We start from the raw sequence: 23,696 nt of genomic DNA on the forward strand, positions 1-23,696 counted from the left end.
TATGCAAGTACTAGGCCATAAAAGGGGTATGGGGGGTCTGGGTACTGTCCTGGGGGGGTCTGGGTACTGTCCTGGGGGGACATGTATCAATGCAATTTTTTTTTGTAAACAATAGTTTTTTTCAGGATCAGTGATTTTAATGATGCTTGAAGTGAAACAATACAAAAAATCCTGTAAATCTAGTGGGGGGTCCCTTTAGTCTGCCTGTAAAGTGGCGCCTCTGTAGCACGCATAGAACACGCATAGAACATGCTGCAGTAAAAAAAGAGAGAAACAAGGACACGGGGTCCCCTCCCAGTCCATACCAGGCTCTTCGGGTCTGGTATTAGTTTAACGACCCCCTTGCCACCAGGCTCCACCATCCCGCCAGCGAGTCCGGCACCGGCACGAGTAGAGGAGAAGGAGACCAGGGAATGTTTTCTCGCTGATGACCACACTTTTTCTTCACGCCAAACTCAAACACTTTAGTGGCGCACGGTACTTTTTTTTTTCTTAGTATACGCTATAGGATTGCCTCCACCCAGGAGAGTGCCTCTACCCAGGACAAGACCCCCACCTAGGATAGTGCCTCCACCTAGGATAGTGCCTCCACCTAGGACAGGGCCTCTACCCAGGACAAGACCCCCACCTAGGATAGTGCCTCCACCCAGGACAGGGCCCCCAACTAGGATAGTGCCTCCACCCAGGACAGGGCCCCCAACTAGGATAGTGCCTCCACCCAGGAGAGTGCCTCCACCCAGGAGAGTGCCTCTACCCAGGACAAGACCCCCACCCAGGACAGTGTCTCTACCCTGGACAAGACCCCCACCTAGGATAGTGCCTCCACCTAGGATAGTGCCTCCACCTAGGACAGGGCCCCCACCTAGGATAGTGCCTCCACCTAGGATAGTGCCTCCACCCAGGACAGGGCCTCTACCCTGGACAAGACCCCCACCTAGGATAGTGCCTCCACCTAGGATAGTGCCTCCACCCAGGAGAGTGCCTCTACCCAGGACAAGACCCCCACCCAGGACAGTGTCTCTACCCTGGACAAGACCCCCACCTAGGATAGTGCCTCCACCTAGGAGAGTGCCTCTGCCCAGGACAAGACCCCCACCCAGGACAGGGCCTCTACCCAGGACAAGACCCCCACCTAGGATAGTGCCTCCACCCAGGACAGTGCCTATACCCAAGACGGAACCCCTACCCAGGACAGTGTCTCCTCCCAGACAGGGCCCCCACCCTGGTCAGTGCCTCCTTTCAGGACAGTGCTTCTACCCTAGAACAGGGCCTCCACCCAGAACAAGACCCCCACCCAGGACAGGGCCCCCACCTAGGATAGTGCCTCCACCCAGGACAGTGCCTTTACCCAAGACAAGACCCCCACCCAGGACAGGGCCTCCACCCAAGATAGCCCCCCCCCCCCAGAACAGTGCCTCCACCCAAGACAGAGCCTCTACCCAGGATAAGACCCCCACCCAAGACAGAGCCTCCCCCTAGGATAGTGCCTCCACCCAGGACAGTGCCTCTACCCAGGATAAGACCCCCACCCAAGACAGAGCCTCCACCTAGGATAGTGCCTCCACCCAAGACAGTGCCTCCACTTATGACAGTACCTCCACCCAAGATAGGGCCCATACCTAGGATAGTGCCTCCACCCAGAACAGTGCCTTTACCCAGGACAGAGTCTCCACCCAGGCCAGAACCCCTTCCCAGGACAGTGCCTCCACTTAGGAAGTGCCTCCTCCCAGACAGGGCCACCACCCTGGTCAGTGCCTCCTTCCAGGACAGTGCTTCCACCTACGGCAGTGCCTCCACCCAGGACAAGACCCCCACAGAGGACAGGGCCTCCCACCAAGGATAGTGCCTCCACTCAGGACGGTATCTCCACCCAGGACAGTGTCTCCTCCCAGACAGGGCCCCCACCCTGGTCAGTGCCTCCTTCCAGGACAGTGGTTCTACCTAGAACAGGGCCTCCACCCAGAACAAGACCCCACCCAGGACAGGGCCCCCACCTAGGATAGTGCCTCCACCCAGGACAGTGCCTTTACCCAGGACAAGACCCCCACCCAGGACAGGGCCTCCACTCAGGACAGGGCCTCCACCCAAGATAGGGAGACCCCCAGAACAATGCCTCCACCCAAGACAGAGTCCCCACCTAGGATAGTGCCTCCACCCAGGACAGTGCCTCTACCCAGGATAAGACCCCCACCCAAGACAGGGCCTCCACCTAGGATAGTGCCTCCACCCAAGACAGTGCCTCCACTTATGACAGTACCTCCACCCAAAATAGGGCCTCCACCTAGGACAGGGCCCACACCAAGGATAGTGCCTCCACCCAAGACAGTGCCTCCACTTATGACAGTACCTCCACCCAAGATAGGGCCCCCACCCAGGACAGGGCCCACACCTAGGATAGTGCCTCCACCAAGAACAGTGCCTTTACCCAGGACAGTGTCTCCACTTAGGATAGTGATTTTTCCCAGGACAGTGCCTCCACCTAGCACAGGGTCTCCACCCAGGCCAGAACCCCTACCCAGGACAGTGTCTCCACTTAGGAAGTGCCTCCTCCCAGACAGGGCCACCACCCTGGTCAGTGCCTCCTTCCAGGACAGTGCTTCCACCTACGGCAGTGCCTCCACCCAGGACAAGACCCTCACTCAGGACAGGGCCTCCACCCAGGACAGTACCTCCACCAAAGATAGGGAGACCCCCAGAACAATGCCTCCACCCAAGACAGAGTCCCCACCTAGGATAGTGCCTCCACCCAGGACAGTGCCTCTACCCAGGATAAGACCCCCACCCAAGACAGGGCCTCCACCTAGGATAGTGCCTCCACCCAAGACAGTGCCTCCACTTATGACAGTACCTCCACCCAAGATAGGGCCTCCCCCTAGGACAGGGCCCACACCTAGGATAGTGCCTCCACCCAAGACAGTGCCTCCACTTATGACAGTACCTCTACCCAAGATAGGGCCCCCACCCAGGACAGGGCCCGCACCTAGGATAGTGCCTCCACCAAGAACAGTGCCTTTACCCAGGACAGTGCCTCCACTTAGGATAGTGATTTTACCCAGGAGCATGCCTCCACCTAGCACAGGGTCTCCACCCAGGACAAGACCCTCACTCAGGACAGGGCCCCACCTAGAATAGTGCCTCCACTCAGGACAGTATCTCCACCCAAGATAGGGCCCCCACCCAGGACAGTGCCTCCACCCAAGACAGTGCCTCCACCCAGGACAGTGCCTCCACCCAAGACAGTGCCTCCACCCAAGACAGGGCCTCCACCCAGAACAATGCCTCTACCCAGGACAGGGCCTCCACCTAGGATGGTGCTTTTCCCAGGACAGTGCCTCCACCTAGCACAGGGTCTCCACCCAGGCCAGAACCCCCACCCAGGACAGTGCCTCCACCTAGGATAGTGACTCCTCCCAGACAGGGCCCCACCCAGGATAGTGCTTCCACCTAGGACAGTGCCTCCGCCCAGACAGGGCCCCACCCAGGACAGTGCCTCCACCTAGGATAGTGACTCCTCCCAGACAGGGCCCCACCCAGGATAGTGCTTCCACCTAGGACAGTGCCTCCGCCCAGACAGGGCCCCACCCAGGACAGTGCCTCCACCTAGGACAGCGCCCCCACACAAGACAGTGCCCTCCACCCAGGACAAGGCCTCCACCCAGGAAAAGGCCCCCCACCCAGGACAGTGCCTACACCCCCACCTAGTGCTTCCATTTTTTCTTCAAGCCAAACACTTTAGAATCTTTTTTTTTGTATACTCTATAGCAGGGGTCTCCAAACTGCGGCCCGAGGGCCAGATGTGGCCCTTTACTAGCCTCGATCTGGCCCTTGGGGCACTATTCCTCCCACTGATATGAGGCATTATTCTTCCCTCTGACACCATCAAGGGGAACTATTTCTTCCACTGATACCAATGACGGGATACTATTCCTCCTACTAATAGGAGAACTACTACTCCTCCTACTGAGCACCAACCTTGAGGCCAAATTTATTCTGACTGATGCTGGGACCGGGACATTTTCTGCTCCCGCTGGCCACAATCCGGCCCTCCTAAAGTCCCAAGGACAATAAACTGGCCCTTTGTTTGAAAAGTTTGGAGACCCCCTGCTCTATAGGATTGTAACAGACCTGAGACACCTTTGGGCAGGGCAGTTTGAAGACATTTGGGGGCCCCAAGCAAAAAAAAAAAATAGTATTTGAGAAGCGGGGGGGGGGGGGTTGTTTGGTGGCTTACCTCTATCCTCCGCCTCACACGCACACACACGTCGGCATATGTTGGTGTCCGCACAGGGGCCCCAGCAGGGAGGGCCCTTGCCGCATCGCTGCGTCCTCATGCAGTCCGGTCGGCCGTGTACCATAACCACGCGGTACAGGGGATTCAGTTTGCTGTTCACGGGGCCGGACTGAAAAGAAGTGAACACTCAGTGTGTGCACTTCCGGTCAGTCCGGCCGGGAACAGGAACCTGAATCTTCTGTACCGCGCGGTTATGGTACACCCGCGCATGCTCAGAATAAAGTATGAGACGGGAGCGCACCTTCGGTAAAAGAAGCGTTTTTTAATGGAGATAGCACATTCGTCACGCTGTAACAGACTGAAAAGTGCAAATCGTCTCCTACCAAACTTTTACTTAACCACTTAAGCCCCGGACCATTTTGCAGCTAAATGCCCAGGCCAGGTTTTGCGATTCGGCACTGCGTCGCTTTAACAGACAATTGCGCGGTCGTGCGACGTGGCTCCCAAACAAAATTGGCGTCCTTTTTTCCCCACAAATAGAGCTTTCTTTTGGTGGTATTTTTTTTTGCGGTTTTTATTTTTTGCGCTATAAACAAAAATAGAGCGACAATTTTGAAAAAAATGCAATATTTTTTACTTTTTGCTATAATAAATATCCCCCAAAAATATATATAAAAAAAAAGATTTCCTCAGTTTAGGCCGATACGTATTCTTCTACCTATTTTTGGTAAAAAAAATCGCAATAATCGTTTATCGATTGGTTTGCGCAAAATTTATAGCGTTTACAAAATAGGTGATAGTTTTATTGCATTTTTATTTTATTTTTTTACTACTGTTGGCGGCGATCAGCGTTTTTTTTCGTGACTGCGACATTATGGCGGACACTTCGGACAATTTTGACACATTTTTGGGACCATTGTCATTTTCACAGCAAAAAATGCATTTAAATTGCATTGTTTATTGTGAAAATGACAGTTGCAGTTTGGGAGTTAAACACAGGGGGCGCTGTAACATTTAGGGTTCACTGTGTGTGTGTTTACAACTGTAGGGGGGTGTGGCTGTAGGACTGACGTCATCGATCGAGTCTCCCTAATAAAAGGGATCACTCGATCGTTGCAGCCGCCACAGTGAAGCACGGGAAAGCCGTGTTTACATACGGCTCTCCCCGTTCTTCAGCTCCGGGGACCGATCGCGACGGAGCGGCTATAAACGAATAGCCGCGCCGTCGTCCCGGATCGCTATCGAGGGAATCCGACCGCCGCATGTAGCGGGGGGGGGGGGGTACCGATCGGACCCCCGGAAAGGCAGGGACGTACAGGTACGCCAATGTGCCTGTACGTGCCATTCTGCCGACGTATATGTACATGCGGCGGTCGGGAAGCGGTTAAACTTCATGTGCGTGTAAAGGAAGGTGTCCCAATACTTTTGGTAGTATAGTTGTAGCTAGTGTTGCTCACGAATATTCGTATTGCGAATATTCGGCTCGAATATGGCATATTCGAGTATTCGCGAATATATCGAATTTCGCGGCCAATATTCGCATTTTTTCAATTTTATTTTTAAAACAGATCACATCCTAGTGATCTCCATCGACGTCTAAAAGCATTGCTGGTATGATTAGAGACACTGGGCCGAGTAGCTGAAGCGATCATTTTATATTGCCGAATATTCGGCAATAGGAATATTGCGCGATTATTTTCTCCGCCCTTCTTTTGCATCAGAGTTCACCTACCACAGTTGTTAAAATTTCGCTATCATTTTCGCATCCGCATTAGCGCAATTTCGCAATATTGTTTTTTGGATAAAATGTCACGAATATTCGATTTCAGAATATTAGCGAATACTTTCTCCTCCCTTCTTTTGCATCGGAGCCAATCAGAGTTCTCCTACCACAGTTGTCGAAATTCCGCAATCAATTTCGCATTTGCGAAATTTCGATAATATATCACGAATATTCGATTTCAGCATGAGCCAATCAGAGTTCTCCTACCGCACTTGTCGAAATTTCGCAATTATTATGCGCATTAGCAATAGCGAAATTTCGCAAAAATTTCATTTGGATAAAATATCACGAATATTCGATTTTAGCGAATATTTCTCAAATATTCGGCTATATATTCGTGATATATCGCGAAATCGAATATGGCGTATTCCGCTCAACACTAGTTGTAGCGCTACCCCCGAAGGAGCCACTTAAGTATAATCGGTTACGTTCTCTGCCTCTCAACCCCAAGAACAGTCTCACCCCCCCCTCTGGCGATAGTGTAAGTGCAAGGACCAATAAGAAACACACACGGTATAATATAACACAGAAATTGTCTTTATTATAAGGTTTCTATGGAAAAGTAATGTATATAAAAGGTCGAGTGAGTCAACAGAACAGTAATAACCAAGACCAATATAGCTCAATACTACAGTATATTCAGGCTATTTTCGGGGGATTCCAAACCTGAGAATAACCCCAAGAGCCCGAGGCAAACACTTTGGCAATGGCAACTCTATATCAGATTGGGTACCTCTACATGAGTTGGCTCTACGAGTCCAGGCAGGAGGAGAGCAGAAGAATGACCCTCTCTTCTGTCCCCTGACACCACAGGCCCAACTACGTACCCAAATTAACATTCAATGGCTTAAATCCCAAAAGGTAAAACTATCCCGCACGCCCACTACATATACAGAGCCCTGAACATGCGAGTGCGTGCCCGTATGGCACCGGAAACTTCAGTCCCTCATGAGAAGGAGGAGGCCTTGGATCTTCGGCTAGCTACTTTAGTTGGTGCTGCTTAGTAAAGTGTATCTGTTGTAAGCCGGCAGTATCCGGATAACAAGGCGGACACTTTGACCGCTTATCAGACCCGGGTTCTGGTAAGTGTAGGCAAAAGTGAGGCAACTCGGTCTATGTGCAGTGTCCTTATTTCCTACAGATGGGCAAGTGCCCTCTCACCAATCCTGCGTTCAAGGCCCAAATGAACGCCCTGGTAGGCTCTTCTGGTGACCCGAATGGTCACCTCACACCATCGGTGCGGGTGCATCTGGATATGCACCTGGGATCCCCCTCTCACCGGACATGGAACTTATTAACGAGCAGGGGGACTGACCAAGGAGGCAACACTTCTCCCCTGGGTTCCGTCTCTTCTCCTGCATCGTGGCGACTGAACTCCCTCAGAAAAACAAGATGGAGTCTTTTGCTCCTTTTCTCCCAGAGCATGCTGGTATTTTTCTCCCTCCCCTGCTCAAGGACGACGCAGGGGAGGGAGCAAGACGGGTGGTCTGTGTCCTATACGAGCGCCGCTCATATCAGGCAGTGAAGAGTAGAGGGAGGGGGGTGGAATACCCTGCAGAAGCCGACAGGCTCTCATTTTCTCTCAGGAGAGCCTGTGTAAAAAGTTTGGCAGCGGGCAGCTTGGCAAGGCCACTGGAGATGCGGGGCAATATGGGTGGTCTGTGTCCTATACAAGCGCCACTCATATCAGGCAGTGAAGAGTAGAGGGAGGGGGGTGGAATACCCTGCAGAAGCCGACAGGCTCTCCTTTTCTCTCAGGAGAGCCAGTGTAAAAAGTTTGGCAGCGGGCAGCTTGGCAAGGCCACTGGAGATGCGGGGCATCCGCCACACACTCCCCCCACCAAAGAACCTTTGGTCCCCCAAAGGCGGTAACAGTTCTTCACCTGGTACATGCTTTCAAGTACACACAGAGAGAAGCAGGTTAATGTAACAACGACAACCTTTAAATTTTTGTAGCGGTACCCCCGTAGGAGCCTCTCCCAGCCCCACAGATAAAAAAAAAAAATAGGTCTAGCTTCCAGCTAGGCCTGCCTATATTGACCTGCTCTCTCAAAAAATCTCACCTCTAACACCTACCTAGGTAGAGGGTGCCACATTTTCAAACAACTAATTTTATAACAGGAATTACAGAGAAACCTCCCATCAGTTGTCATATGATGGGGGGGTTGTCTTGTCCGCAAGCCACTGCCACTCGTATCATGCAGTGAATAGTAGAGGGAGGCGGGAGGAATCCCCTGCAGAAGCCGACAGGCTCTTTCTCCCTCTCAGAGTCACCAGAAGATCCTGTCTGTTCCAGGACGTTCGTTTCGGCCTTGGCCGCAGGGTTGGTGAGAGGGCACTTGCCCATCTGCAGGAAACAAGGACGCTGCACACAGACAGAGTTGCCTCACTTTTGCCTACACTTACCAGAATCTGGATCTCGTTAACGGCCTGTTAAGCGGTCACAGTTTCCGCCCTGTTATCCGGATACTGTCAGCATAGCACAGATACACTTTACCGGTGGCGGCCAGCTTGGCAAGGCCGTGGGGGATGCGGGGCATCCGCTACATAGTGTATATGTTTGCGGGTTTTAACTAACTTTCAGGCCCTAAATGTGTATTTTAACATCAGCGCTCTCCCTAGCTGCAGCCTGGTAATAACATTGCTAGGAGGTCTATCCATTGAGCTGCTACATACTTCCTAGGGTTGTCCCGATACTACTTTTTTAAGACCGAGTAGAAGTACTGATACTTTTTTCCCCCCCAAGTACTCGCCGATACCGAATACCGATACTTTTTTTTAATGTCATGTAACAGTTTCTCGAAGCACAATACAGATTAGGTGGCACTGATAGATGGCTGACTGGCACTGGTAGGTGGCACTGACGGCTGGCTGGCACTGGCAGGTGGCACTGACGGCTGGCGGGCACTGATAGGTGACATTTATGGGCACTGATGGGCAGGCACTAAAATGCCACCAACACCAACCCTAGTGACGCCACTGCAGTGGGGGAGATGTGGATATTACTGTGGGGGGAGGAAGATGTGGATATTACAGTGGGGAAGATTTTTTTTGCTAATCCGAAAAATGATCCGATCCGTGACTCCTGATCCGAGGAACGATCCAAACCGTGAGTTTTTTGATCCGTTGCACCCCTACTATGTATAGGACATTTATTTTGTGACTAGGACAAGCACGTGCCCCGCCATTACCAATCCTGGCCATTATTTAAACACAGTGGGGTAGATTCAGGTAGGGGCGCGCACTGCTACGGCGGCGCAGCGTACCGTTTTTACGCTACGCCTCCTTAAATTACTGGAGCTACGCTTCATTCACAAAGCATTTGCTCCGTAATTTGCGGCGGAGTTTCGTAAAAGGGGGGCCGGCGTAAGCGTGCGTAATTTAAATGATCCCGTAGGGGGAGTGGATCATTTAAATTAGGCGCGTTCCCGCGCCGAACGTACTGCGCATGCTCCGTCGGGAAAATTTCCCGACGTGCCTTGCGGTAAATGACGTCGCAAGGACTCAAGGATTCACGATCCACTTACGCAAACAACGTAAATTTCGAAAATCGCGACGCGGGAACGACGTCTATACTTACCATTGGCTGCGCCTCCTAATAGCAGGAGCAGCCTTACGACGAAAGCGACGAACGCAAACGACGTAAGACACGACCGCCGGGCGCGCGTACGTTTGTGAATCGGCGTGAGTGTGCAATTTGCATACTCTACGCTGACAACTACGGGAACGCCACCTAGCGGCCAGCGTCAGAATGCAGCCTAAGATACGACGGCATAAGAGACTTATGCCAGTGGTATCTTAGGCTGCAGTCGGCGTATCGAGCTTTCTGAATACAGAAAGTCGATACGCCGGCGCTACTTAGCAATTACGCTGCGTATCTATGGATACGCAGGCGTAATTGCTTGCTGAATCTACCCCAGTGATTTCCTATCATAGTCAGCGCCATCTATTGTCCATAATGAGCTATTTTTTTATTTTTATTTTTTCCGGTATGCCTCCATCAGGAAAAATATCACAATTCCGCATTATGGCCACCAGGTGGAGCCAATGATCATAGAAAATCGCTGTATCAAATCAAAAACATTCCAAATTCGCCACAGCCAGGGGAGTGCTCATCAAATTTGTCCGAATTTTTTCTTTTAGGTGTCTGTGAAATCTTTCACCACAAAATGTACTAAAGGTAACATAATACATCTCAAGGGTTGCGTGGGACCCCCGATGTACAGGAAGACAGGACTTCAGTGAGGAACAATTCCCTCACTCAGGACAAGACTCCTCTTGTGAGATCTCTGATGTCTGTAAAGACTGGGCTTCTTTGAAAAACACTTCCCGCACTCAGGACAAGGATAAGGCTTTTCCCCCGTGTGAGACCTGTGATGATCGGAAAGTTCCGACTTTAGAACAAAACATTTCTCGCACTCAGAACAGCAATACGGCTTTTCACTCGTGTGCAACATCTGATGTTTGTAAAGACGGGACTTCTCTGAAAAACATTTCCCGCACTCAGGGCAGGAGTACGGCGTCTCTCCCTTGTGCATTTTCTGATGTGCATAAAGATTGGACTTCCTTGCAAAACCTTTCCCGCACACAGGACAGAAACACAGCTTCTCCCCCGTGTGCGATCTCCGATGTCTATGAAGATTGGACTTTTGTGAAAAACATTTCCTGCAGTCAGGACAGGAATACGGCTTTTCCCCCGTGTGAGATCTCTGATGTTTGACAAGTTCTAATTTTTGTACAAAACTTTTCCCGCACTCAGAACAGGAATATGGTTTTTCCGCAAAGTGAGACCGTTCATGTCTTACCAGTTCCGATTTATCTTTAAAACTTTTCCCGCACTCGGAGCAGGAATGCGGCTGCTCGCCTGTGTGCCATTTCAGATGTATGCGAAGATATGACTTGTCTGAAAAACATTTCCCGCACTCAGGACAGGGGAATGGCCTTTCCCCCGTGTGAGACCTCTTATGTTTGACCAGATGTGCTTTTTGTGCAAAACTTTTCCCACACTCGGAACAGGAAAACGGCTTCTCACCCGCATGCAGTCTCTGATGTCTGTGAAAATTGTACATGTCTGAAAAACATTTCCCACACTCAGAACAGGAATACGATTCCTTCCTATTGTGAGACCTCTGATGTTTAGTAAAATCTACATTACGTTTAAAATCTTTCCCGCACTCAGTACACGAGAACAGCTTCTTTCCCGTATGAGATCTTTCATGCACAATAAGTTTGGATTTATAACGGAAACACTTCCCGCAATGAGTACAGTAAATTCTCTTATCTTTTGGGAGGACGGCACCGTCCCGCACAGTCTGAGGTTCTTCGGGATAAGAGGAATTTGATGGTCCGACACCGTCCCTCACAGTCTGAGGTTCCTCGGGATCAGAGGAATACGATGGTCCGGCACCGTCCCGCACAGTCTGAGGTTCCTCAGGATAAGAGGAATTTGATGGTCCGAAACCGTCCCTCACAGTCTGAGGTTCCTCGGGATCAGAGGAACACGATGGTCCGGCACCGTCCCTCACAGTCTGAGGTTCCTCGGGATCAGAGGAATACGATGGTCCGGCACTGTCCCGCACAGTCTGAGGTTCCTCGGGATAAGAGGAATTTGATGGTCCGAAACCATCCCTCACAGTCTGAGGTTCCTCAGGATAAGAGGAATTTGATGGTCTGGCACCGTCCCGCACAGTCTGAGGTTCCTCAGGATAAGAGGAATACGATGGTCCGGCACCGTCCTGCACAGTCTGAGGTTCCTCAGGATAAGAGGAATACGATGGTCCGGCACCGTCCTGCACAGTCTGAGGTTCCTCGGGATCAGAGGAATACGATGGTCCGGCACCGTCCCGCACAGTCTGAGGTTCCTCAGGATCAGAGGAATACGATGGTCCATCTACACTGTGTGGTGCCGGATGGACATTTGAGGTAGTCGGGTGTTCTCCTGGACTATACTCTGCGATGTCCTCATCTTCTACTTCAGAGTCTGGAGACAAAGTGAGACAATCCTCTGAGGTTTTCCTCATCTCCCATCCATCTACTAAAATAGAAATACAAAGATTATTACTAGACATGAGCTGATTGGTTCCCCTAAACCAGGACTCCGCCCACATCAGGCAGCTTTGTCTCTGAGGATCTTACAATTCCCCCCTGAAGGTAACTAGTAAATGGGTCCTCTGATCTCCTACCAGATCATTTCTTTAACCTAGGATCTTAGTCAGAGAGTCCTGCACCTTCTTATATAATCCATGATTAAGTCATGGATTACAACGGGGCTGAGCCACACCAGAGGTCAGAGAGTGAGGATGGGGGGGGGGGGGGGGGAGAACAACCAATATAAAGACTGGACTGATCTTGACCCAGCCTATAGTGAAAATCAATATTTTGCTTCCAGCTGAACCCCAGAATCTCCATAAATCCAGTCTAGAGACATAAATTGTGTCCGAGAGAAATAGAAAACTACAGTACGGGGAACACAGCTCATGAAAGGGTTTTACAGGCCGATATCACCCAGTACTTGCCCTACTCTGGACCAATCAGTAACTGATATGGGTGGAGGAATGGATTTGGTGTTAATGACCCACCTGTGCTGATCTCTGTAGTAGTGTCCACCTCTACAAATGTCAATGTTATTATTTCGTCCTCCATATACTGCCGATCATCCGTCACATACGTATTTTCTTCTTCTGCATTACCCTCAACTGTTGTATCTAACATATTTTCATCCTAAACCAAGAAAATATTATCTGTAAATTAATAGGTCACATAAAAAATCCACACATTATCTCCACGAGCCCATGTTCTACTGTAGATGTTCCTTTCAACCAACCTTGTCACTGTCAGATACCGTGTGATCTTCCTGTGTGGAATCCCGGGAATACAGAGGACAGGGACATCTCTCTGGTGGGTTCCCATTACTGGATCCATCTGTAGGAAACACACACACTGACTGAATACATTGTTTCTATGGCCCGGATTCACAAAGCACTTACGCCGACGTATCTCGAGATACGCCACGTAAGTGTAACTATGTGCCGTCGTATCTGTGCGCCGTGCCCACAACCCGAGATACGCCTGAAAATAGGCTTCCTACGACCGACGTAACTTGCCTATGCCTTCGTATCGTGAGCGCATATTTACGCCGAGCGCATTTGCCGCTCCCATAGATTTTCTATGCACATATGCAAATGAGGGAGATACGCCGATTCACAAACGTAGTTACGCCCGGCGCATCATATACGCGGTTTGCGTAAGTCGTACGTCCGGCGTAAAGTTATTCCCCATATAGGAGGCGTAACTCATGCAAAGGTATGGACCAGGGAACACAAGCCGTCGTATCTTTTGTCGTTTACGTTGTATGTGAATATGACTAGGCGTAGGTTATGTTCACGTCGTAGGCAGTGATTCGACTTATCTTAGGCACTTGTCTCGACGTGATTCTGAGCATGTGCACTGGGATGCGGCCATGGGACGGCGCATGCGCCATTCATTTTAAGTACTTCTATGGCGCTTGGCCCATCATTTGCATGGGGTCACGCCTCATTAGCATGGCTCACGCCCACTTCCACCTACACTGGCTTACGCCGAGGAAACCCAGCGTATATTTAACAGTGAGTGGGAGCAAGTGCTTTGTGAATCCAGTGCTTGCCTCTGTGCGCTGCGCCGGCGTAGCGTAAAAGAGATACGCTACGGCGGCAAAAATATGCCCCAATGTCTGTGAATCCGGGCCTATGTGTTTATCAGATGATGGGGGATCTAGGTGGAGCCTCCGTACTGCTCTCTCTTTTACAATAAAGTCTCCTCTTACCCGGTGATGTGAGGGGCGGCTGATTGTCCATCATGACGTCCTTGTAGAGATCCTTGTGTCCTTCTAAATACTTCCTCTCCTCCATGGAGATATAGACAGTGACATCCTGACAACTTATAGGAACCTGACACACACAATGATACAGTCACCATCCAGACACACCCCTTGTCTGTTACTGGATAATGTCCCAGAATTCCCAGAATCCTCCTCACCTCTCCTGTCAGCAGCTCCATCATCTTCTTGGTGACTTCTAGAATCTTCTCCATGTTGTGTCTCTCAGGTTTTAGGGAGTCCCATGGAGGCACTGTGATGGTCATATGATCACCTGACTTCACAAGAGGAAATCTCTGTATTGGAGAACCAATAGGAATATCATGTTAGAATCCCAGAATCCTCCTCACCTCTCCGGTCAGGTCTGTGTATTATTAATAGAGATAAGAGTGATGTCATGTGACCTCCCAGAATCCTCCTCACCTCTCCGGTCAGCAGGTAGATGATGTCCAGGGTGAAGTTTAGTATCTTCTCAGTCACGTAACTCCGATCCTCCTCCATCCTCATTGGTCATGTGGTCTATACAGGATTCCCTATAGACCAATAATTGATAACAGAACATTATCTGGACTGTATTGGTTATATAACATAAGCATGCGGATGTATGGGGGATAATATGAGGGACAATCAGTTTGGTGTTTCCTGTGTATTTGGGGTCCAGGAACCTCTTCCCCTTATATCTAAACAACACTTCTGATCCTGAAGGGGTTAAAGGTGTTGTAAAGGTTCGCTTTTATTTTCTAAATAGGTTCCTTTGAGCTAGTGCATTGTTGGTTCACTAACCTTTTCTTTCTATTTCCCTTCTAAATGTTTTTTTCTTTGTCTGAATTTCTCACTTCCTGTTTCTCCTCAATAAGCTTGCCACCATCATCCGAGCCCTTCTGGCTGGGGGGTTAGTCAGCGTGCACGCCCCCTCCCTTGGGTCTACATCCCTGCCGGGAGATGCGTCTCCCGGGAAGGAATGTAGTCCCAAGGGAGGGGGCGACCACCCTGACTAACCTCCAGCCAGAACGGCTCAGATGATGGGGGCAAGCCTACTGAGGAGAAACAGGAAGTGAGAAATTCAGACAAAGAAAAAAAACATTTAGAAGGGAAATAGAAAGAAAAGGTTAGTGAACCAACAATGCACTAGCTCAAAGGAACCTATTTAGAAAATAAAAACGAACCTTTACAACAACTTTAATCTATATATGTGTGTAAGATCATCTGCTGGAGATAAAAGACGTCACAGTGACTATGGAGTAATAGGACGAACATGAAGGTGGGGGTGGGGGGTTACTGGGTGTGAATAGAAAATAAGATCTTATTACCGTATCTGCAGCCAGCTCCAACAAAGAAAACCACCTCTTTATTTCCAGCCGACTCACCTCTCACCCAGAACTTCCTGTCTATATTTGACATCACTTCCTGTCTTCCATAGAGACTTCCTGTCTGGGTAGATGTGAGATCACCATCTTGTGGAGCTCGGAGGAACTGCAGCCCTGAGAAACATCTCGTAGTGTGAACACGGCCTTGTGCTGTGTGTGTGAATATACTGTATCGCCTTATAGATAGGGATAGGGTTGCCACCTCATCCATTTAAAACAGAACACATATGAATTACACAGGTTCTGAGGCTAATTAAGGTGGTAATTAGACTAATTTGGTGCCTTACCTGCATTAAATTAGCCTCAGAACCTGTGTAATTCATATGTGTTCTGTTTTAAAGGGATGAGGTGGCAACCCTAGATAGGGACATCTCCACTCCCACTAAGGGGTATATATATGTAGCGCCTAGTTACTTAAAAAGTACTGGTGCTAGTTAAATTTAGAGAGGGATCAGAGTGTTAACTGACTCTGATCGAATTATTACGTTCAAAACTGGGTCTCTGTCTCAGCTTGGCTGTGCTGTGGGCTGTCTATTGTTGCTGGGGTGTAGTTCCTACCCCAGGGCGATGGGTGGCAGCAGTGGAGTTGAGGTTTGGGTTCTCTTCCCCATCAGCCTATCAGGAGGGTTCAGCCTCGCTGTGCATGCTGAGGGAGGGTATTTATGGGACAGACGCCATTAGTCTGGGTTCTTCTTCGGAGTGCGGCACCCACCTTCAGGGTGACTGCATCACGGCGCCCCGGCGTAATGGCCTTTCAGGCCGGGGTGCGTGTGCCACGCGGTGTTCCTGGTTCTGGGACCATGTTGGTCCGGGACAACTGAGCTGTGGCGGGGAGCCCAGTGGTCGACTGGGTTCCCAATCCTGAAGATCCCAAGCGAGATAGCTGTTCGGTGGGGAGTCCATCTGAGGAGAGCCAAGGAGAGGCTGGCGATCCAATAGGGTCTCGACAAACCACCGGGGATCAAGGTAGCCAGACACTCAGAGGCTGGTCACCTGTCAGTCGGTACCTGAAACAGGCGCAATTCTATCAAGGAGGATCATCTCCGTAATTCTAATCACAAGGAGGGCCTATGGCAGAGGTTTTTCCCTAAGTCCATTTCAGGAGGGTCTGTGGCAGAGACTTTTCCTTCAAGTTCGAGCGATACTCTGGCTGCCAGGTCAGTGAGAGGGGCTTGTCCAGGTACGCTATACCCACTCTGGCTAGAGTGGAGAAGAATACGAAGTATTGTTGGGAGCAGGACTGTTTCGCTGTTGTTACGCCTGAGTCTGTTATTTCTGCTTCTACTTCACCTCTACTCTTCATCACAAGTTTTAATGTTTTTACCCGGCTGGGTAATAAAGAGCACAGAAAAAGACACCTGTTGTGGACATTCCGTTACTGCTATATTCACTATACACCCCTAGGATGGCGGAGTAGCCACAAGGTAACCTGTCATCCAAACGAACCAGCAGCTCCTTCGGGGGTAGTGCTACATGTGGGGGCTCATCCGGGATCGGCTGTTACCTCGAACAACCGAATTGAGAAATTGTATTCCGCCATTAATAAAAGGAATTGTCGACCTCGAACAACCGAATTGAGAAATTGTATTCCGCCATTAATAAAAGGAATTGTCGTAGTGTTGGACTGTGCTGGTGAGGAAAGAGTGAAGTCTGGGCGCACGTGCAGCGGAGTGACTTAAGCCTGCAACGTGCGAGAAAAAGAACTCAGAGTGGGAAGAGTTACCCACCCCTGCGTGAGACGTAGGGCGAGTTTGGCGCCAAAGGACATAGTGATTGCCCGCCCACGAGAGAGAGTCGTGCTAAGACCCCCGATGTCTGTACCGGGAACCAATCCGATGCCTGCTGCCAACAGAGTCCCCCTGACCGATAACGGGATCCGAATGAGGACCCAGGGGAAGTTCGTCTTGTTCTCTAGTGGTAGCGTGGAGGCCCTTGGACTGTCCTGCCCCCGCTGTTCGGAGCTGGCCGTCCGGATTCTGCCATTTGCTCGGTGCAAAAGATGCTGAGAATACTTGTTTCACGTCGAGCCACCAACTGAGTCTTCCCTCGAGTATCGGGTAGATTGGGTCGCTGGAACGGTGACCGTGGAGGAAGAGGTCCCATGGCCTGAACCCTCTTCAACCACTTTGACCACTGATCCCGAAGTTGTGACTATTTCCTCTACACTGACCCTGCTATCGGCTGCTACCCCGATTGTGTTGTCAGAAGTGAGTGATAAGGAAAATGTGCCTGCTGCAGAGGTGGATGTTGCTGCCGAGACAGCGTGTATGGCGGTGGTTCCCGATTGGCTTACAACCAGAAAAATGGGCCCCGTCGAGATCTCCCATGGCTGTGGTTGAGGCCTACCTATACCTGGACACGACAAGGTCAGTACACTTGTGAAAGGACGTGTCTGTTTGCCTGCTGAGGAGTACGATACCTCTGACATTGACTCTTCGTCTGATGTGGGGGACGATCAGTGGATGGAGCCGGAGCTGCCTAAGTTACAATGGGGCAGAAGCTCCCGTGCTTCCAAGCCCACAAGCACCAGAAATGTTTCAGGAACACCGCGCCACTGACTTGGGGAGTTACAGTGCCAAGCGCCAGTATTGCTAAAGAGACTGCTCCCATACTAGCCGCATTGCCCGTAGTGAGAAGAGCACTTGACGCCATTGTCATGACAGGACTCGGACACCTCTGTACCCTACCGGAACTGGCACGCCTTCAGCGCATAGTTATGAAGAGGGTGGCCCAGGACTACGGGTGGGAGGAGTTCCCTTACGTGCCTCCGGCTCGAATGGCACAAATTGAGGAAATGAGAGAGGAATGGTGCAAGGATGCAATCTGGGAATATCTGAAAGTACCAAAGGCTGATCGCGGCACTGAGTATGCCTTCATCTGTACAGGCCACCAGTTTAAAGGTTGCTTAAAGGAATGGAGCCCTGGTCGGTACATTTACAGCGATCGAGTGGTTCTCTAGAGTCCAGGGAAAGTGGATCAAGTTTATTCGATCACCACAAGAAATGTTCAAGGTGATGTGATTGCTTTTGAAGAAGTCATGGACGGGAGTGATCGCCCCTTTTCAGTTTTTGTTTTAATTTTTTTCCTTTTCCCTCCGGATCCACATTTTTTGCCTGTAATGTGAAGAACTTCGGGGGGGGGGGGGGGGGGGACATTGTGATAAGTTAGTAAGATTAGGGTCTCGCCGGCTTCTTCACAGCAAGAAAAGAAAGAAGAGGAAATTTTTTTTTCTCCCGATTGCTCAAATTTGAGCATGGACTGCCTTATATTGGTAGTACCAGCACACTGACAACTAGGGGCAGTGTTCTGCAACTTCTACCACTGCAGAAAGACTAAGGCCCCGTACACACGATAGAATCCATCCGCAGATAAATCCCAGCAAATGGGTTTCTGCGGATAGATCCTATGGTGTGTACACGCCAGCGGATCTGTTTCCGCGGAGAAATCTCCTCTGGGATGGATTCCAGCAGATCGGATATTTGCTGTGCTGCACAACAAATCCATCTGCTGGAATCCATTCCAACGGATGGATCCGCTCGTCTGTACAGACTTACCGGATCCATTCGTCCAAAGGGATTCCCCGCACGCGTCGTAATGATTTGACGCATGCGTGGAATTCCTTATATGACAGCGTCGCGCCCGTCACCGCGTCATAATCGCGGCGACGGCGCGACACGTCATCGGCAGAGGATTTCCGCGCGGATTTCAATGCGATGGTGTGTACACTCCATCCCATCGAAATCAGCGGAAATCTTTGAGAGGATTTATCCGTGGAAACGGTCCGCTGGACCGTATCTGCGGATAAATCCTCTCGTGTGTACGGGGCCTAACTTGTAAATATATTTCTCCTAAGCCTTGCAGTTTGAGAAATTCTCAGCACTTAGTTTTTTTTGATGTGTCGCTTTGGGAGGAAAGGAGGTTTCGCCTTTGCTGGGGAAGGTGCAGCTTCAGTTCTACCCTTAGTGACCTTAAATGTGTATTAATGTATATTTGCATATGTTCTTCCATTTTTATATTTTGCAGGTTGCTGATCTTCTATCAAAACTGCCGGAGAATGGGGCAGAATAGATAGTCAGGAGTGTTTTGATGTCATAACGTGTCACTGTAAAGACTGTACAAAGAATGTTTTATATTGTTATATTTTTCTATCTTTTTATCTCTCCTCTTTGTTGTAAAAGCAGATTCAGGTCAGGAGTTCAGGCTTGAACACCTTCTTGTCGGGACACGAAGGACAGTGTCTATTCAGGTGGGAGGAGTGTGTAGCGCTTGGTTACTTAAAAAGTACTGGTGCTAGTTAAATTTAGAGAGGGATCAGAGTGTTGACTGACTCTGATCCAATTATTATGTTCAAAACTGGGTCTCTGTCTCAGCTTGGTTGTGCTGTGGGCTGTCTATTGTTGCTGGGGTGTAGTTCTTACCCCAGGGCGATGGGTGGCAGCAGTGGAGTCGAGGTTTGGCTGCTCTTCCCCAGCTCTTCCCCTTCAGCCTCGCTGTGCATGCTGGGGGAGGGTATTTATGGGACAGACGCCATTAGTCTGGGTTCTTCTTCGGAGTGCGACACCCACCTTCAGGGTGACTGCATCACAGCGCCCCGGTGTAATAGCCTTCCAGGCAGGAGTGCGCGTGCCACGCAGTGTTCCTGGTTCCCGGGACCATGTACATTCCTTACTAATTTCTAGAAATGTATCTTTCCTTTTTGTTATTGTTTTTATATAGTCTATTACATGTGAGACATTCCTTATTAATTGCTAAAACTGTATTATATTTTTTATCTATATTTTCCCTATCTTGTACTTTCCTCCTTTCCCAATTATATTATGCAGTTGTTGTTTTTCACTTACTAAGCCTTTTTAATGGATAGAAGTCTGTTTTTAACGAGTAAGGCCTCGTACACACCATTGAACATGTCCAATGAAAACGGTCCGCAGGCCGTTTTCATCGGACATGTCCGCTCGGAGATTTCGGTCTGATGGCTGCACACACCATCAAACCGAAATCCCCGCGGACAGACAGCGCGGTGATGTTGACGCCGCCACGTCACCAAACCAGGAAGTAAAATACTTCCGCGCATGCGTCAAATCCATTCGACGCATGCGGGAGATATCTGTCCGCTGGTTAGGTGTACTAACCAGCGGACATGTCGGACGGACGGGACCTGTCTGCTAGGCTGTACACACAGTCGGATCAGTCCGCTGAAACTGGTCTGCAGACCAGTTTCACTAGACATGTTCGATCGTGTGTACAGGGCCTAAGCCATAATAACTTATCTTCACAGAACACGTAGTATTTGTATTAACCAATCACATATTGCCAACATAATAATTCTTTATTTTTTACCCAAATTAATGTATTTTGTCCCCTCCCCTTTTTGTAATGCATATAATTGTCTTAATATTATCAGTAAAGTCAGAGAATGATTTCAGATACATCGTGTTTTTGTGTCTTACTATTCCTGTACTGAAATCTCTCTCAATGGGGGGGCCACCCGAACAAACACACTGGGACTGCCTAAAGTCAATCAGCGCCAGTCTGCACCCCTACACCGCCTACTACAGGACTCAGCCCCGCCCCTCGGCGGCCGCGTCATCAGATTTTATTGACAACAGCAGGAGCCAATGGCTGCACTGCTATCCAATGAAGAGCCGAGAAGACAGGGGAGAGGAAGAGCACGTTCGTGACGTGGGACTTTCAGGGCTCAGGTAAGTAAAACGGGGGGGGTCAAGCAAAGTCCTTTCTTGTATTAGGAGAGGTATGGACTCCAGAGAGAGATATCATCTGTACAAATCATTAGTAAGACCTCATCTGGAATATGCAGTTCAGTTTTGGGCTCCAGTTCTCAAAAAAGGATATCGGGGAACTGGAGAAAGTGAAGAGAAGGGCAACCAAACTGATAAGAGGCATGGAGGAGCTCAGCTATGAGGAAAGATTAGAGGAACTGAATTTATTCTCTCTTGAGAAGAGGAGAATAAGGGGGGATATGATCAACATGTACAAATATATAAGGGGTCCATATAGTGAACTTGGTGTTCAGTTTTTCACTTTAAGGTTATCACATAGGACAACGGGGGTACTCTTTACGTCTAGAGGAAAAGAGATTTCGGGGCAGATCCACGTACCTTTCCGCGCCACAAAGAATCGGCGCCGTAAGTTACGGCGGCGTAGTGTATCTCTTGCGGCGTAAGGGCACTGAATTCAAATGGATACGTCGTGTCCCAACGTAAACAACGTTTTTTTTTAACTGCGCATGCACCGTCCCTGGGGGTATCCCAGTGTGCATGCTCGAAATTAAACCGGAACCAGCCAATGCTTGCGACGGTGACGTCATTCTACACAAATTCCTATTTGCGAACGACTTACGCAAACAACGTAAAAAATTCTAAATTGTACGCGGGAACGACGGCCATACTTAACATTGAGTACGCCTCATAATAGCAGCTTTAACTATACGCTGGAAAAAGCCGAACGCAAACGACGTAAGAAAATGCGCCTGCCGGACGTACGTTCGTGGATCGCCGTAAATAGCTAATTTGCATACTCAACGTGGATTTCGACCGAAACTCCACCTAGTGGCCACGGAAAAATTGCAGCTTAGATCAGACGGCGTACTAAGACGTATGCCTGTCGGATCTAGCCGAGATGCCGTCGTATCTTGTTTTGAGGATTCAAAACAAAGATACGACGCAGGAATTTTGAAATTACGCCTCATTTCTTTGTGGATCTGCCCCTTCATCTCCAAATACAGAAAGGTGAAAATGTGGAACAGACTCCCTTCAGAGGTGGTTCTGGCCAACTCAGTAGATCGCTTTAAGAAAGGTCTGGATACTTTCCTAAATGTACATAATATAACTGGGTACTTTTTTCAACCTAACTATGTAACTATATAAGGGGTTCCTTCTCCCATTGGTCATCAATGTAAAGGACAACTACACTGAGCTCTAATGCCTCGTACACACCATCGGTTTTCCCGTCTGGAAAACTGCCATGTTTTCTTTTGGCCGGGAAAACCGGTCGTGTGTATGCTTCATAGCAGTTTTCCCCGACAGGAAAACTGCGGTGAAAAAAATGTGAACTTGTTTTATTTTTTCCTGCAATTTTCCTATGGGAAACACTGCTAGGGAGCATACACACGGCCGGTTTTCAAGACCAAAGCTCTCCTGGCAGTTTTTCTGTCGGGAAAACCGGCCGTGTGTACAGGGGAAAAGTGAACGAGCCGGTTCTTTGGGAAAACCGATGGTGTGTACGGCTTGAGGCATGAATGTTCGGCTGAGTCAAACCTCTAAATGAAGTAGCAATAACACTGTGAAATATGGCAGCATGTCAGGTCACCTGTGGCCAGATGACAGATGCACCCCGTTGGAGTCAGGAGTGCACCACAAGGTAGTGAACCCTAGGGCAGACTGCTGTGGATGGAACAAAGAGTGGATATGGGAGGCAGGTCCACTGGAGCACAAAGAGGGATCCCACAGAAAGCTTGAGCCTGAGATTCCCCAGGGCGCGAAGTCTAAGATCCAGCAGGTATTCACCAGTGCCTCTAGTGGTGAGGATGGCCTTAGCTGCAACTGAATCCAGGTTGAAGCCCCCAGGGTCCCCCAGCTCACGCTCCGTAGGGCATAGAGGAGAGAGGGGAAGCAGCCACTCAGGATACAAGAGATAGTGAGGGGTAAGCCAAGGTCAGGGCGACAAGCAGACAAGGATAAACAAAGGATAGGCCAAAGGTCAGGGTCACAAGCCAACAGGAATAGTCGGGGAAAAGCCAAGATCGGTACACAGAGATAAACGTAGCACACGGCAATCAGGAACCCAAACACACAGGCCCAGATTCTCGTATCTGGGCGTAAAACCGCGGCGGCGTAACGTATCTCGTTTACGTTACGACGCCGCAAGTTTTGCAGGCAAGTGCTTTATTCACAAAGAACTTGCCTGTAAAGTTGCGGCGGCGTAGCGTAAATCCCCCGGCGCAAGCCCTTCTAATTCAAATGAACCGGGTAGGGGGCGTGGAGCATTTAAATTAGGCGCGTTCCCGCGCCGAACATAATGCGCATGCGCCGACCCAAAAATTTCCCGACGAGCATTGCGCTAAATGACGTCGCAAGGACGTCATTGGTTTCGACGTGAACGTAAATGGCGTCCAGCCCCATTCACGGACGACTTACGCAAACGACGTACATTTTTAAATTTCGTCGCGGCAACGACGGCCATACTTAACATTGGTTGCCCCTCATATAGCAGGGGCAACTTTACGCGTCGCAAATCTAACGAAAACGTCGTAACTTCACTGCGTCGACCGCGCGTACGTTCGGGAATTCGCGTATTTTGCTAATTTACATACTCGACGGGGAAAACGACGGAGGCGACACCTAGCGGCGAAAAAAAAAATTGCAATTAAGAACCGACAGCGTAAGAGCCTTACGCCTGTCGGATCTAATGGATATTCTAAGAATCAGTCGCATAGATACGACGGCC

At 49.7% G+C, this 23,696-nt stretch overlaps 2 protein-coding genes and 1 long non-coding RNA gene across 3 annotated transcripts in view; all 3 read right to left on the reverse strand.

Moving 5' to 3' along the window:
• LOC120909609 (zinc finger protein 27-like) overlaps positions 1–11,440 on the reverse strand; it is a gene marked incomplete at its 3' end in the record, with an annotated part of 30,510 nt that extends 19,070 nt beyond the window's left edge. The window contains exon 1 of the mRNA XM_040321363.1: positions 10,325–11,440. Within this exon, the coding sequence (XP_040177297.1) occupies positions 10,325–11,083 (759 nt within the window). The remainder of the gene's footprint in view (positions 1–10,324) is intronic.
• Positions 1–23,696, reverse strand: part of LOC120909614 (zinc finger protein OZF-like) — a 713,034-nt gene that overhangs the window by 177,901 nt on the left and 511,437 nt on the right. The gene's annotated exons all lie outside the window — the stretch shown is intronic.
• Positions 12,013–12,930, reverse strand: LOC120909671. The gene is made up of 3 exons (XR_005741331.1): positions 12,838–12,930; positions 12,593–12,734; positions 12,013–12,048 (listed from the first exon to the last, which is right to left on the reverse strand). It is a non-coding gene; the product is annotated as an uncharacterized LOC120909671 (long non-coding RNA).

The sequence above is a fragment of the Rana temporaria genome, chromosome 8 (genome assembly GCF_905171775.1).
Source record: "Rana temporaria chromosome 8, aRanTem1.1, whole genome shotgun sequence".
NCBI lineage: Eukaryota > Metazoa > Chordata > Amphibia > Anura > Ranidae > Rana > Rana temporaria.